The 13,303-nt window shown below is 32.7% G+C and overlaps 1 protein-coding gene across 1 annotated transcript in view; it reads left to right on the plus strand.

The window, feature by feature from the left end:
- The first annotated feature begins 2,519 nt into the window (after positions 1–2,519).
- The window catches only part of TMPRSS3 (transmembrane serine protease 3), a 52,326-nt gene continuing 41,542 nt past the window's right edge, over positions 2,520–13,303 (plus strand). Inside the window, exon 1 of the mRNA XM_051990575.1 lies at positions 2,520–2,523. Within this exon, the coding sequence (XP_051846535.1) occupies positions 2,520–2,523 (4 nt within the window). The remainder of the gene's footprint in view (positions 2,524–13,303) is intronic.

Raw genomic sequence — 13,303 nt, forward strand, 5'->3', positions numbered from 1 at the left:
AATTTTTCTTGCTTTATTATGAACTCTAGCTTTAAATCTGAAAGTTAATTCTTTTTTTATTTTTATTTTTTATTATAACTTTTTATTGACAATACATATACATGGGTAATTTTTTACAACATTATCCCTTGCACTCATTTCTGTTCCAACTTTTCCCTTCCCTCCTTCCACTCCCTCCCGTAGATTGCAGGCAGTCTTATACATGTTAAATATGTTATAGTATATCCTAGACACAATATATGTGTGCAGAACTGAACAGTTCTCTTGTTGCACAGGGAGAATTGGATTAAGAAGGTAAAAAGAACCTGGGGAAAAAAACAAAAATGCAAACAGTTTACACTCATTTCCCAGTGTTTGTTCTCTGGATGTAGCTGATTCTGTTCATCATTGATCAATTGGAAGTGAATTACATCTTCTCTTTGTCAAAGATATCCACTTCCATCAGAATACATCCTCATACAGTATTATTGTTGAAATATATAATAATCTCATGGTTCTGCTTATTTCACTCAGCATCAGTTCATGTAAATCTTTCCAAGCCTCTCTGTATTCATCCTGCTGATCATTTCTTACAGAACAATAATATTCCATAACATTGATATACCACAATTTACCCAACCATTCTCCAATTGATGGGCATCCATCCATTTTCCAGTTTCTAGCCACTATAAAAAGGGCTGCCACAAACATTTTGGCACATATAGGTCCCTTTCCCTTCTTTAGTATTTCTTTAGGATATAATCCCAGTAGTAACACTGTTGGGTCAAAGGGCATGCACAGTTTGATAACTTTTTGGCCATAATTCCAGATTGCTCTCCAGAATGGTTGGATTTGTTCACAACTCCACCAACAATGCATCAATGTCCCAGTTTTCCCGCATCCCCTCCAACATTCATCATTATTTTTTCCTGTCATCTTAGCCAATCTAACAGGTGTGTAGTGGTATCTCAGAGTTGTCTTAATTTGCATCTCTCTATCAATAGTGATTTGGAGCACTCTGAAAGATAATTCTTTTTTTCTTTTGTCTGTTTATGATGTGATTTAAAAAAAAATCTAAGGCATAGATCTATGTGGAAATTTGTATCTTATCTTAATATATGTTGTGAGGTATTGATCTAAATCTAATTTTTGTCAACTGCTTTCCAGTTTTCACTGTAGCTTTTGTCAAATAGTGAGTCCTTATTGCAGTAATTGAGGTCTTTGGTAACCTAGGCTATCTTTGTGTTATGACCCTAATCTGTTCTACTGACCAACTTCTGTATTTTTAAATTTGTATCAAATTGCTTTTATTATTGCTTAGTAGCATTAAGATGTGATAGTATTTCTTTGTTTCCTCAGAGGAATTTTTAAATTATTTTTTCTACCGTTATCAAATAATCTTTTGTCAGCTTCCTGGACCCAAGATTGAATAAATAAATTTAAGTAATATCATTTTTATTTGTCCAGTCTACACATGAATAACTAATATTTCTATAATTCTTTAGGTGTTTTTTATTTTCTCAATTCACTTACAAAATGATCTTTCTGAAATATAGCTCTGACTACGTCATTCTTCATTTGGTAAAATTCAGTAACTTCTTATTATCTCTAAGATATAACATAACATTTTCTTTAACTTTTAAGATTCTATATAATTTGGTTCCTTATTTACTTTTTTATTTTTTCACATTTTACTCTTTTTTACATATACTTTGATTCAATGAGATTTGCCTTCTTGACATTTCTTATATAAGACACTCCATTTCCTATGCATGTTGATTGATTGTTCACATGGCTGGAATTTTCTTCCTCCATCTTCACCATCTGGCTTTCTTGGAAATATCAGCTAAGTTCATATCTTCTGCAAGGTGCCTTTCCCAGTCTCCCTTAATGTGAATCCTTTCCCTCTGAGATCATCTCAAATTTATCCTATATACATTTTGATTGTACATAATTGTTTGCATTTTATTTTCCCAATGAGATTGTAAACTCCTTGAGAACAGGGACTTGCCATGTTGTAAGTCCTTATTAAGTGTTTGTTGACTTGTCTATAATAATCCTAGTGTTTTCAGATGGTTTATGAAATTTTTGTTTGTATCTTGATAAGTAAATTATCAAGTATTTTATATGTTTTCTGATTCTTTTAAATGTGATTTTTCTTTCTATTCTTGCTAGGTTTTATTTGTAATATTCAGAAATACTAATGATTTATGTGGAAATAATTTAATATCCTCCAATTTATTTCCAGCAAAGTATTTAACAAAATTCAGAACTTCCATGATTAAAAAAAATACAACAAGCAGCCCCAAAGAAAAAAAGCTCAAGTTCAGATGAGATAAAAAAAAAAAATGGTATTCACCACTATACTAAGGAGAATTTGGAATACAATATTTCCAAAAGCAAAAGATATAGGCTTTCAATCAAAGATAATTTAACCATGGGGAGCTAGATGGCATAGTGGTAGAGCACTGGCCTTGGATTCAGAACTACCTGAATTCATATTCAGTCTTGTATACTTAATACTAATTAATTGTGTAACGATGGGCAAGTCACTTAATCCAAGTGCCTTGTCAAAAAGAAAAAAAAAATTGAAAGAATGATTTAGCTAGGAAAATGAAGTATACTTGTACAGGGAGAAAAAATGGATCTTTAATGAAATAGAAGACTTCCTAGCATTCCTGATGAAAAAATAAAAGGTGAATAGAGCTTTTGAAATGGAAACATGAGACTCAAGAGCACTCTAGAAGTGTAAATATAGTGGAGGATAATAGAAGGAATAATACAAAGATGAAATATTTGCATTCTGATAGATTGAGAAGAAATAATCCTTTTTCAACTCTAATACCATTAGAGGGGAGTGTCAAAAAAGGAGTTAAATATAAGAAAGGGTCTGGAATCATTTTTATATGTTTTTTAAAAATAATAAAAGGAATGGGGGAGGCAAAAAAGTAAGATAGTAGAGAAAAAAGGAAGGGGTGTGTGTGTGTGTGTGTATATGTGTTTGTGTGTGTGTGTGTGTTGTGTGTATTGGGGGGCTTTCTATTTTATATAACTGAGGCATACTAGTTATGTATTATGCCAAAAAAGAAGGAGAGATAGTGATAGAGATATCCTTGAAACTCAATTCCATCTCAACTGAACAAACTAAGGTAGAAGATACACACATAGATAAGTTTGATATAACAATACATTCAATTTAAAAGAAAAGAAAGAAACTGGGTTGTATAGAGGACAGAACTGAGAATGTAAAGATTGTTGGCATTCTCATGGAGATATTAGTCATAATAAAAAAACTACATACACTTGGAGAGTGAATCATTTAGAGGGGTTTCAAAATAATGAAAGGGAATATTTAAGAACTCATGTTTGTGGTCTCAATAAAAGGAAGAGAAGCAGAATCAAGCCATATACTAGTCACACTCTGCATACTCAATTTTCCTTACTATCTTCTTCTACATGGTTAAATTACAGATTCCAGTATACCCCCTGGCTAAATTATTCCTTCAATTTTTTTTTCTTTTATCAAGACTCTTGGATTAAATGACTTGCCCATCATCACACAATTAGTTAATATTAAGTATACAAGACTGGATTTGAATTCAGGTAGTCCTGAGTCCAAGCCAGTACTTTATCCACTGTGCCGTCTAGCTAAATTATCTTTGATTGAAAGCCTACATCTTTTGCCTTTGGAAATATTTTATTGAGAGAGAGAGAGAGAGAGAGAGAGAGAGAGAGAGAGAGAAGAGAGAGAGAGAGAGAGAGAGAGAGAGAGAGAGAGAGAGAGAGAGAGAGAGAGAAAGAGAGAGAGAGAGAGAGAGAGAGAGAGAAAGAGAGAGAGAGTGTTTTTAAAAATTAAAAGAGCAAACAAATGTCAGGAGCTAAGGACCTGAATAGAATTTTAAAAAGTTTACCTATCTGGAGGTTGCTGATTGGAAAACATACAAGTGTATGTGTATATGTACACAATATATATATACATATATATATATACATATACACATGTACATGCATGTATGTATATATGTATGTATTTATATAAAATATATTTATGTAGAAATAGATACATTGTATATTTTTTATTTTTATTGTATATTTTAATTTTTTATCTACACACACACACACATACACACAATTCTCTTTTTCCCCTATAAATATTTATTTCTCAATCACATGGCATATTTTAAACTTGGCCACAATTAAGACATTAAAAAACTCACAAAAATCTGTAAAATTCTACATATTAAATGTATTTTTTTATTGAACACTTCATAACATTTTAATTAATAAAAGGACATTAAGCCAAGGATTAAAATTATCCGTAGACTAAAAAACCCCAAAATACTAATGGTTCAAGAATGTCATGAAACAATACATAATTTCATTAAATATAATTAAAACAAAGTTCCTACCACTATTTAAAAACAGAACATAAAGGAAAACTATGGGAAAGAGAACAACAGCAAAAAAGTGAAAGTAGTATGCCTGGATTTGCTTTTAGATTCCATAGACAAGACTGTCTGTGGATAGTATTTCCCAGTATGAGTCTTTTAGATTTGTCTTAGAACATTGCATTGCTAAGAAGAGCGGTCTATCAAAGTTGATCATTGCTACTGTGTTACTGTGTACAATGTTCTCCTGGTTTGGCTCATTTCACTCAGCATCAGTTCATGTAAGTCTTTCCAATTTTTCTGAAATCTGTTTGTTCATCATTTCTTATAGAACAATAGAATTGTATTACATCATATACCACAATTTGTTTGGCTATTTCCTAATTGAAGGACATTTCCTCAATTTTCAATTCTTTACAATTCTTTGTACCATAAAAAGACCTCCTATAGACATTTTTGTACATGTGGATCCTTTCCCCTTTTTTTATGATCTCTTTGGGACCTAGTAGTGCTAATAGCTGGGAAAAAAAGGATATGGACAATTTTGTAGCCATTTAGACTTATGAATTGACAATTTTCTTTCTTTTTTTCTTTTTTTAATGGTATTTAATTCATCCCTCCCACTAGTTGCATGGCTAAAAATAATTGTTTTTACATTACATTCAATTTTCAACATATTTCCATGAGTTATGTTTTGGGGGAAAAATTAGAATAAAAGGGGAGAAAAACAAGAGAAAACAACAAGGTAAAAATAGTATATTTTGATTTACATTCAATCATCACAGTTCTTTCTTTGGATGTGACTGGCATTCAAAATCTATTGGAATTCAAAATCTTGTATCATTGTATTGCTAAGTCTATCATAGTTGATTATCACACAATTTTGCTGTTACTGTGTACATACTGTGTTTTCTTTGTTCTATTTACTCAGCATTAGTTCATGTCTTTTCAGATCTTTTGATTTATTTGTTTATTTATTTTTTAAAGTAATATATTCTTTTGCCAAATACATGTATAGATAGTTTTTCAACATTCATTTTTGTAAAACTTTGTGTTTTAAATTCCCCCCCCCTTTTTTTTTAACCTTCCCCCTCTTTAGGAGAGAAAGCAATCTGATACAGGTTAAATATGTGCAATTCTTTTAAGCATATTTCCATATTTGTCACGTGGAGCAAGAAAAATCAGTTCAAAAAGAAAAAAAAACATGAGAAAGAAAAAAAAGCAAGCAAACAAGCAAACAACAAAAGTTGAAAATATTATGCTTTAATCTACATTCAGTCTTCATTGTTCTCAGTCTGGATGCAGATGGCATTTTCCATTCCAAGTCTATTGGAATTGCCTTGAATCAGGCAATCAGTACTGCAAACATTTATTGCACATGGACATCCTTTCCTTTCTTTTATGATATTTTTGGAATGTAGACCCAGCAGTGGCACTGTTGGATCAAAGGGCATGCACAGTTTTACGGCATTTTGAGCATAGTTCCAAATTGTTCTCCAAATTGCTTTGCAATATTTTTGTTTTCTTTAGTTCTTAAGCCTCTGTAATCAAATTTTGGATTGATGCTGAATTGTTTATTTTGTTTTTGTGCTCCTTTAACTCCTTGTACAGCCTGAACTTACTGACTTTTACTTTTAATAGATGAACTTTTGTTGTGTTTTCTTCTTTTTTTTTTTTTTTGTCTTTAAGTGGGAAATATGTATTCAACTTTCTTCTTCAAGTACCAACAAAATATTGCTGAAATCTTATAGTTCCTTTCTTTAGTTCTTCAATGAATCTTTTTTTTCCTTCTCCTGTGAAACTGTTTGACTCCTTTTAAGTGGAGTAAAGAGAAACAAACCAAATGAAATAACTAAACAATTAATATTTCTTCACCTCTCATCTTACAGGTCCTATCATGAAAATGACCATGTCATAGATAGTCATGTGCTGATACTTAAATATTTTTATTTTTCCTGCAAAAGTTTGTGGGAGAATGCATTCATTCATGTTAGTTATAGTAGATACAAGTTTTTTTTTTGAAATTACTCTGTTTATCCTAATTAGTTTGCAAGTTGGATTTATAATGTCAGACCAAAAATGGTGATTCAAAATTCCAGTCTAAGTATGTCCACTTCTTTTCCATTTGAGACATTGTGAAATATTTGTCATCTGTTTCTTTACTGGGTACAATTTTTGGAGATTTCATTAAGTGAAAATTTTCTATGTTCTTAGGTTTTGTACCTCTTCCCTTTTCAGATTTCAGATTTGGTCTGTATCCCAAAAACATCAAAAAAAAAAAAGAGAGCAAAGGACACCCATGTACAAAAATATTTGTAGCACCTCTTTTTTGTGTCGTTAGGAATTGGGAATTGAATGGATGCATTCATCCAACTGAGGTTGGTCAAGGACTGAATAAGTTATGGTACATGAATGAAATGGAATATTATTATTCTGTAAAAAATATTGAATAGGCTGATTTCTGAAAAGGCTAGAAATATTTACATGAATTGATGTTGAGTGAACTAAGCAGAACTAAGACAATATTGTACACAGTAGGATTATGTGATGATCAATTGTGATAGACTTGTCTCTTTTCAACAATGTGATTCAAGGCAATTCTAGTAGTCTTGAGATGGAAAATGCCATCTGCATCCATCAAGAGAATAATGGCGACTGAAAAACTTTTGTTGTTTGTTTGCTTTTTTTCTCATTTTTTCCTTTTTGAACTAATTTTTCTTGCACTACATGACAAATTTGGAAATATGTTTAAATGTTTTGAATTTTATCTCTTTTTTTAAAAATAATATAAACTTAGTTTTTTTTTTATTGTTTTGTTCTGGTAAGCAAATATTATGTGAATTGGACCTGCAATTATTCTTGACATAGAAATGGTAAGATCTATTTCAAATTATGCACTGTTGCAAAATGAAAGTATTCAAGTGTAGGATCTCTAAAATTTTTTTTGGAAGGCAATTAGTCAAGTGTCTTGTACAGGGTGACACAGCTAGCAAATGTCTGAGGCTGGATTTGAAATCAGGGTAAGTGCACCATTTAGCTGCTTTACCACCTCTATCCCATCCCATCCCACTCTGAGATACTTTCACATTTTAATATTTAGGTTTGCAGGACAAGTTCTCAGAGACACAATAGTTAGTGAATCAAATGGATGCAAGCATTCCTACTACCTTATCTCATAGGTCTCAATTTATTAAGATACTATAGTAAGAACAATAGCTATAATTATAATTATGCAATTATATATATACAATTATAAGGAGTTATTATGCCCAATCATAAGGAGTTATTTTGCCTAATTATATGCCACTAAATTTAACAATTTAAATGGAAGAATATTTACAAAAATATAAATTGCCTAGATTAGCAGAAGAGAAAATAAAGCATCTATGTAGACATATTTTAGAAAAAGAACTTGAACAAGCCACAAATGAGTTTCCTAAGAAAAAAGCAACAGGATAAGATATGTTTACAAGTGAATTCTATGAAACTTTTAAAGATCAACTAATTCCAATGTTAAATATACTATTTGGAATAATAGTCAATAATAGGCATCCTACTAAACTTCTCTTATGAAACAAATATAATACTGATACTTGAACCAGAAAGAATAAAAATAAAGGAAATTATTGACCAATTTCAATAATGGATATGATGTGAAAATCCTATATAAAATACTACTAAAATATTACAGTAATATATGACAAAGTGGGATTTATATTAGGAATGCAGGGATACATTAACATAAGGAAACCTATTAACATAATTCATTATATCAATAATAAAAGTTTTAAAAAATCATTATAGCAATAGATACATAAAAAGCTTTAATAAAGTAGAATACTAATTTCTATTAAAAATACTTGAAAACTATTAGCAAACATTATTTGTAATAAAGATAAGCCTTTGTAGTAAGTAAGTGAGGTGTAGTAAGATTCAAGGTGTCATCAATTGTTACCAATCCATTGTCACCAATACTATTCAATATTGTATTGGAAATCTTAGAAATAGCAATGAGAAGAAAAAGAAATAGAAGAAATCAGAATAAGGAATGAAATTATTTCTTTTTGCAGATGATATGATGAAAAATTGGTTGGAAGTTAGTTGAAATAATTAACAACCTTAGCAAAGTAGCAAAAATGTATAAAATAAATCCACATAAATTATCAGCAATCCTATATATCACAACAAAATCTTGCAAGAAGAGATAGTAAAAGATATCCCATTTAATATATAACTCTAGGTAGCATAAAATACCTGAGACTATACCTGCTAAAAACAACTCAGGAACCATATAAACCAAATTATATTAAAAAGCCCAAGCAAACCCTTTTCATGCTAGTAAAATATTTAAATAATTGGGGAAATAGTCATTATTAATAGATAGTTAGGGAAAATATAATAAAAATGACAATTTTACCTAAACTAATTTTGATGTCATCCTATACAAATTACTGAATTAGAAAAAAAACATGACAAAATTATTTGGCAGAACTATATATTCACTTGGAAGAACAAGACTATTAAAGGAACTAATGAAAAAAAAAGTAAAGGAAGGAGGTTTAGCAGTACCAGATCTTAACTTATATTATAAGGTAGTAATTATCAAAATTATTTGATACTGGCTAAGAAATAGAAAGTAGGTAGATCAATAAAACAAAATAGACATACAATTTACAGCAGCAAATACTTGTTATTTGACAAATTTAAAGTGACAAGTATAAAGACTTACATTTCAGATATATAAAAATGCATTATTTGGCAAAAAAAAAAAAAAAAGGATGGGAAAACTGAAAAGCAGTATAGCAGAAATTGGGCATAGACCAATATCTTACATCATTTACTGAAGTAAAATCAAAATAGACACATGCTCTAGGTATAAGTGATGTGGGTTATGGTCCCTTTAAGAAACTATTCCCAACCCCTCCTAGCTGATGCATTATCAATCCAGGAAGCTAGGATCTTTGATTCACAAATCTTGGTCAAAAGCATCCCTTTGAATTCCAATAGGTGATCCGGGCCTGCCCCTCACCTGGATCTGAGCCAACTTGGTCTGTCCCAGCCCCCATTCTGATGATCTGCTCAGATTTTCCAACCCCCACCAAGCAAACTTAAGCCCCCACTGAAATCCAGGGAGGAACTAACTTGGGACTCCACCCACAGGCCCCTTTAGCTAAATCTCTCCTTATAAAAGAGTCAAGCTGGAGCCTTCTCTTTGTAGAGGATTGAAACATGGTGGCACTATGCCTGGCACCCCAAGGACCCTCTGTCCACTGGAATCCTGTTTCCCACGTCCTCTTATCTCTATCTTCACCTATTTCCTTAACTAGACTTTAACCTTACTTCCAAACCCCATAATAAACCTCTTTTATCAATCTAGCTTTTGGGGCCTGTAAATTCCTCTACAGGGGACTCTCACACCATTACCAGACCTTATTTAACTCTGGATCCTTGCCCTGAGTCCAAAGGGGTTGCAGGGGAGCTCTATTTGACTCCCTGTACCCTGAACCTGCCACTAGATCTCAATTAAACCCTAATTTCATTTAGGTACCTCAAATCTAGACCTCATCATAAGGAGAATTATTACTAGAAAATCTGAAGAACATAGAACATATTACTCCTTATAAATAGGCAGACAATTTATGAATAAGTGTAAAGAGGTGTAAAATGGGTTATTTTGATTACATTAAAGTAAAAAGTTTTTGTGTGAATAAAGCAAGGGAAGAAAAAAAAGAAAAAAAATCACATAGTAACTTTATTATGTATTTAAAAGGAATAGCACGCTGTACATAATAGATTTGTAGTTTTATGTGGAATCATCTTTTAAAATTCCACTGTAATACAAATGCTTGTTATTTCAAAAATTAAAAATAAAATAAATAAAATTGTTAAAATTTTCTTTTCTACAAACCTTAGAATATTATGCCATTAACAAATACTATTTGGGTAATGGTAATAAAGCATATATATAGGGAATGTTTGTGGCCAAGACTACTAAAAAGTCTAATATAACAGGTCCATGGTGACTTTTTGCTCTATATGAAAGCCTCATAAAGTTCTTCAAATGGTAGAAGATCTCTTTAGGATGATTTGCTTAGCTGAGTTAATAGGGCTTCTCTTTACAACTCAGTTCTGATTTTGAACTGTCACTTTTATGGAGTTCCTAAGTCCATATCCATATCCCATCTCTGTTAGCAAGGATCACACTCCTGGAAGATTTATACATGCCAATATGTCTGTACTCTCTCATTTATGCCTAAAACTTTCTCAAACTAACTTTCCAAGTGATTTGTCCTTGAGATGTTTCCTTCTTGACAAATAGCTCCATTGTTAGATACTATGATGAATGTGTATGTACATGTGTGTGAAAGGAACAATATACAAGAGATATTACCCCTCCTTCAACAGGACTTTAGCCCTAAAAGGAGAAAAAGTCAGGACTTGATTAGCCCTATGGGATGAGACAAGGCTTAAGTTGTACTTTCCTAGAAACCATTTCTGGGGTCCTTTAGCTATGTTGAATGGGGTTTCCTGACCTCCTGAAGACATGAAATGATCTCATTCACATGGGGTCAGCACCCCTCCAACTTGGAGGATACCTTATAACACATGGATTGCCATGCTCTCCCTTGCTAAATAAATGGAGATAGGAGTTAGGAGGGGAGGAGGAGGCATGACCATGGAATTTGTGTTAAATGCTATATCTTTGATATGTTAAGGCTAAGTAAATCTCAATCTCTCTTTTCCCCCATCTCCCCCCCCCCTCTTTTTCTGTCTTTCTCTCTCTTTCTTGAGGCAATTGGTGTTAAGTAACTTGCCTAGGGTCACACTGCTAGGAAGTGATTCCAGATTACAACTCAAGTTCTCCTGAATTCAGGGCTGGTGCTCTATTCACTGTGCTACCTAGTTGCCCCTAAATAAATCTCTTTTAGCTAACTCTTTAATTACCTCTAAGTACCTCATTTTATTCCAGCATTGAACCTGAAGTAAGAGAGTGTGGGCATTAGGGGTAACCCTATTATTTGGTGTACTTTAGGATTGGAATAAAATGGCCTCTGTGTCTTATATCATGTTTGACATAGGGGGAAAAGCAAAACAAATCTGGACAGTGGAGTGATAAAATGACTGAATTCAGCAAGATGAAATCTGGTGATAAAGTGCTTCTGATTATGTGTGGGGAAACCTCCCTGTGGAAAAAGCAGCTGGTATTTTTTTAGATGGAGCAATTATTCTATGGGCACTATGGAGGCTGCTAGGTAGGGTAAAGAAAGTGCCAATTCCAATATCCTGTCCTTATTGTTCCAGGTAGGGTAAAGAAAGTTCCAATTCCAATATCCTGTCCTTATTGTTGACTTGCAGAAACTAAACTGCTACCGTAAATATCAAACTGAAAATTAACTAGTTTAGTCCATTCAACTACTAGAAAGCAAGCTCTTACTCAGAGAGCAAGCAATGTGCAATGAAGGCTGAGGGGCAGCTCATACAACTGGTGACAGTGCAGTTGAAAGAATTCCTTTTAAAGTATTGTGCATTGACTTAGTCACAGCAAAGAACTCATATATCCTGCTTTAATCAGATCTATGAGACATGAGATTGAAAGCAGAAGAGAGGAAGAAACTTGGAAATATCCTTTGGTGATAATAGCAATAATCTCATTTTATTACTGTTCCTAAGAGGAGAACTATTTCCTTCATTGGGAGAATAGGGGGCAGGTGGATTTTCAGCACCAAGGAACTGAGCAGGTTGCATGAAAAGTTCAAACACAAATGAATCATTTATTGGAGCTATGGTTCCTGAGGAAATGACGGTCATTGTTAAAACTCTCTTTATGATTGGGTTTTATAAGCTTGGGGAGTTCTTTGGAAGCATACTTTAAGAATCAATTAAAGTCTCCAGACTGAGGCCAGCCTTTGTTTCCCTTTTGTTAACTGATATAATTAGATATTTGCCTTTTGCTCAACATAGATGAATTTCTCTTTAAGCTGACTCCCTGATAGGGTATAGCAAAGGAATAAGATTCAGTTCCTAATGTAAATTATTTTCATAGATTGAAGCTATGAAACTATCTCTCATTCCAAATAGCCTGCCACAATAGCTTCTAGGACCAGTATACCTTGGAGGATATTAGAATTCTCCTTAAGGGTAGAGTCTCATCAAAATGGCTTTAGACTTTACCTATATATGTTTCTTAATACACAATTACACAATTTTGGTCTATTTAACCAGTGAAAATTGATCAGGAGAGTTGTGGCTTTGGAAGGATTGTAGTCAATGAATATATATATTTTGGGAATGAAAGGAGTAGTCACAGAACCCATCACCCTGATAGATGGGAAAAGTACAATGACATCTTCCTCTGGAGGAACTTTTAGATGTGCCTTCTACAACAGGATTGACAATAAAGCAATTGATAACTATTCTCCCTCATGGTACCACATTAATTTGGGCATAGACCTTTCCAGTGGCATTAATGCATACCCTTATAATGACATAATATTTGACTAAGTCAGAAAAGATAATAGTGAATCAGGTCCAAGGTCAGATGCTAGCCCATATGAGGAACAAAAGATGGTAAATCAATTTTATGAGAAATATTATTTTTGACTGGTTGACTAGATTGATCCATCCACTATGAGTTTATACATAATTGGATTTAAATAGTTACTAGTTTAGTAAAATTCCCCTAAGAAATGTAGGTTCTTTCAGTGGGCTTAGCTCCAAAATTTATGGAAGTCAAGTAAGAGTCTTGAGGGTTGGGTCAAAGACAATCTTCCATCTACATTGATTACTGGGCCTGAGCCTGCAGATCAAGTGAAGGGCAGCCTGAAGAACATAGGATTTAGACAATGAGACTCTGCTGTTTTAGATCAGAACTAAAAGGAGGAATTTTGATGACACCTCCCACTGTATAGAATTATTTATGGTACATGTCAGCATCA

This window comes from Antechinus flavipes, chromosome 3, assembly GCF_016432865.1.
Source record: "Antechinus flavipes isolate AdamAnt ecotype Samford, QLD, Australia chromosome 3, AdamAnt_v2, whole genome shotgun sequence".
Taxonomy (NCBI): domain Eukaryota; kingdom Metazoa; phylum Chordata; class Mammalia; order Dasyuromorphia; family Dasyuridae; genus Antechinus; species Antechinus flavipes.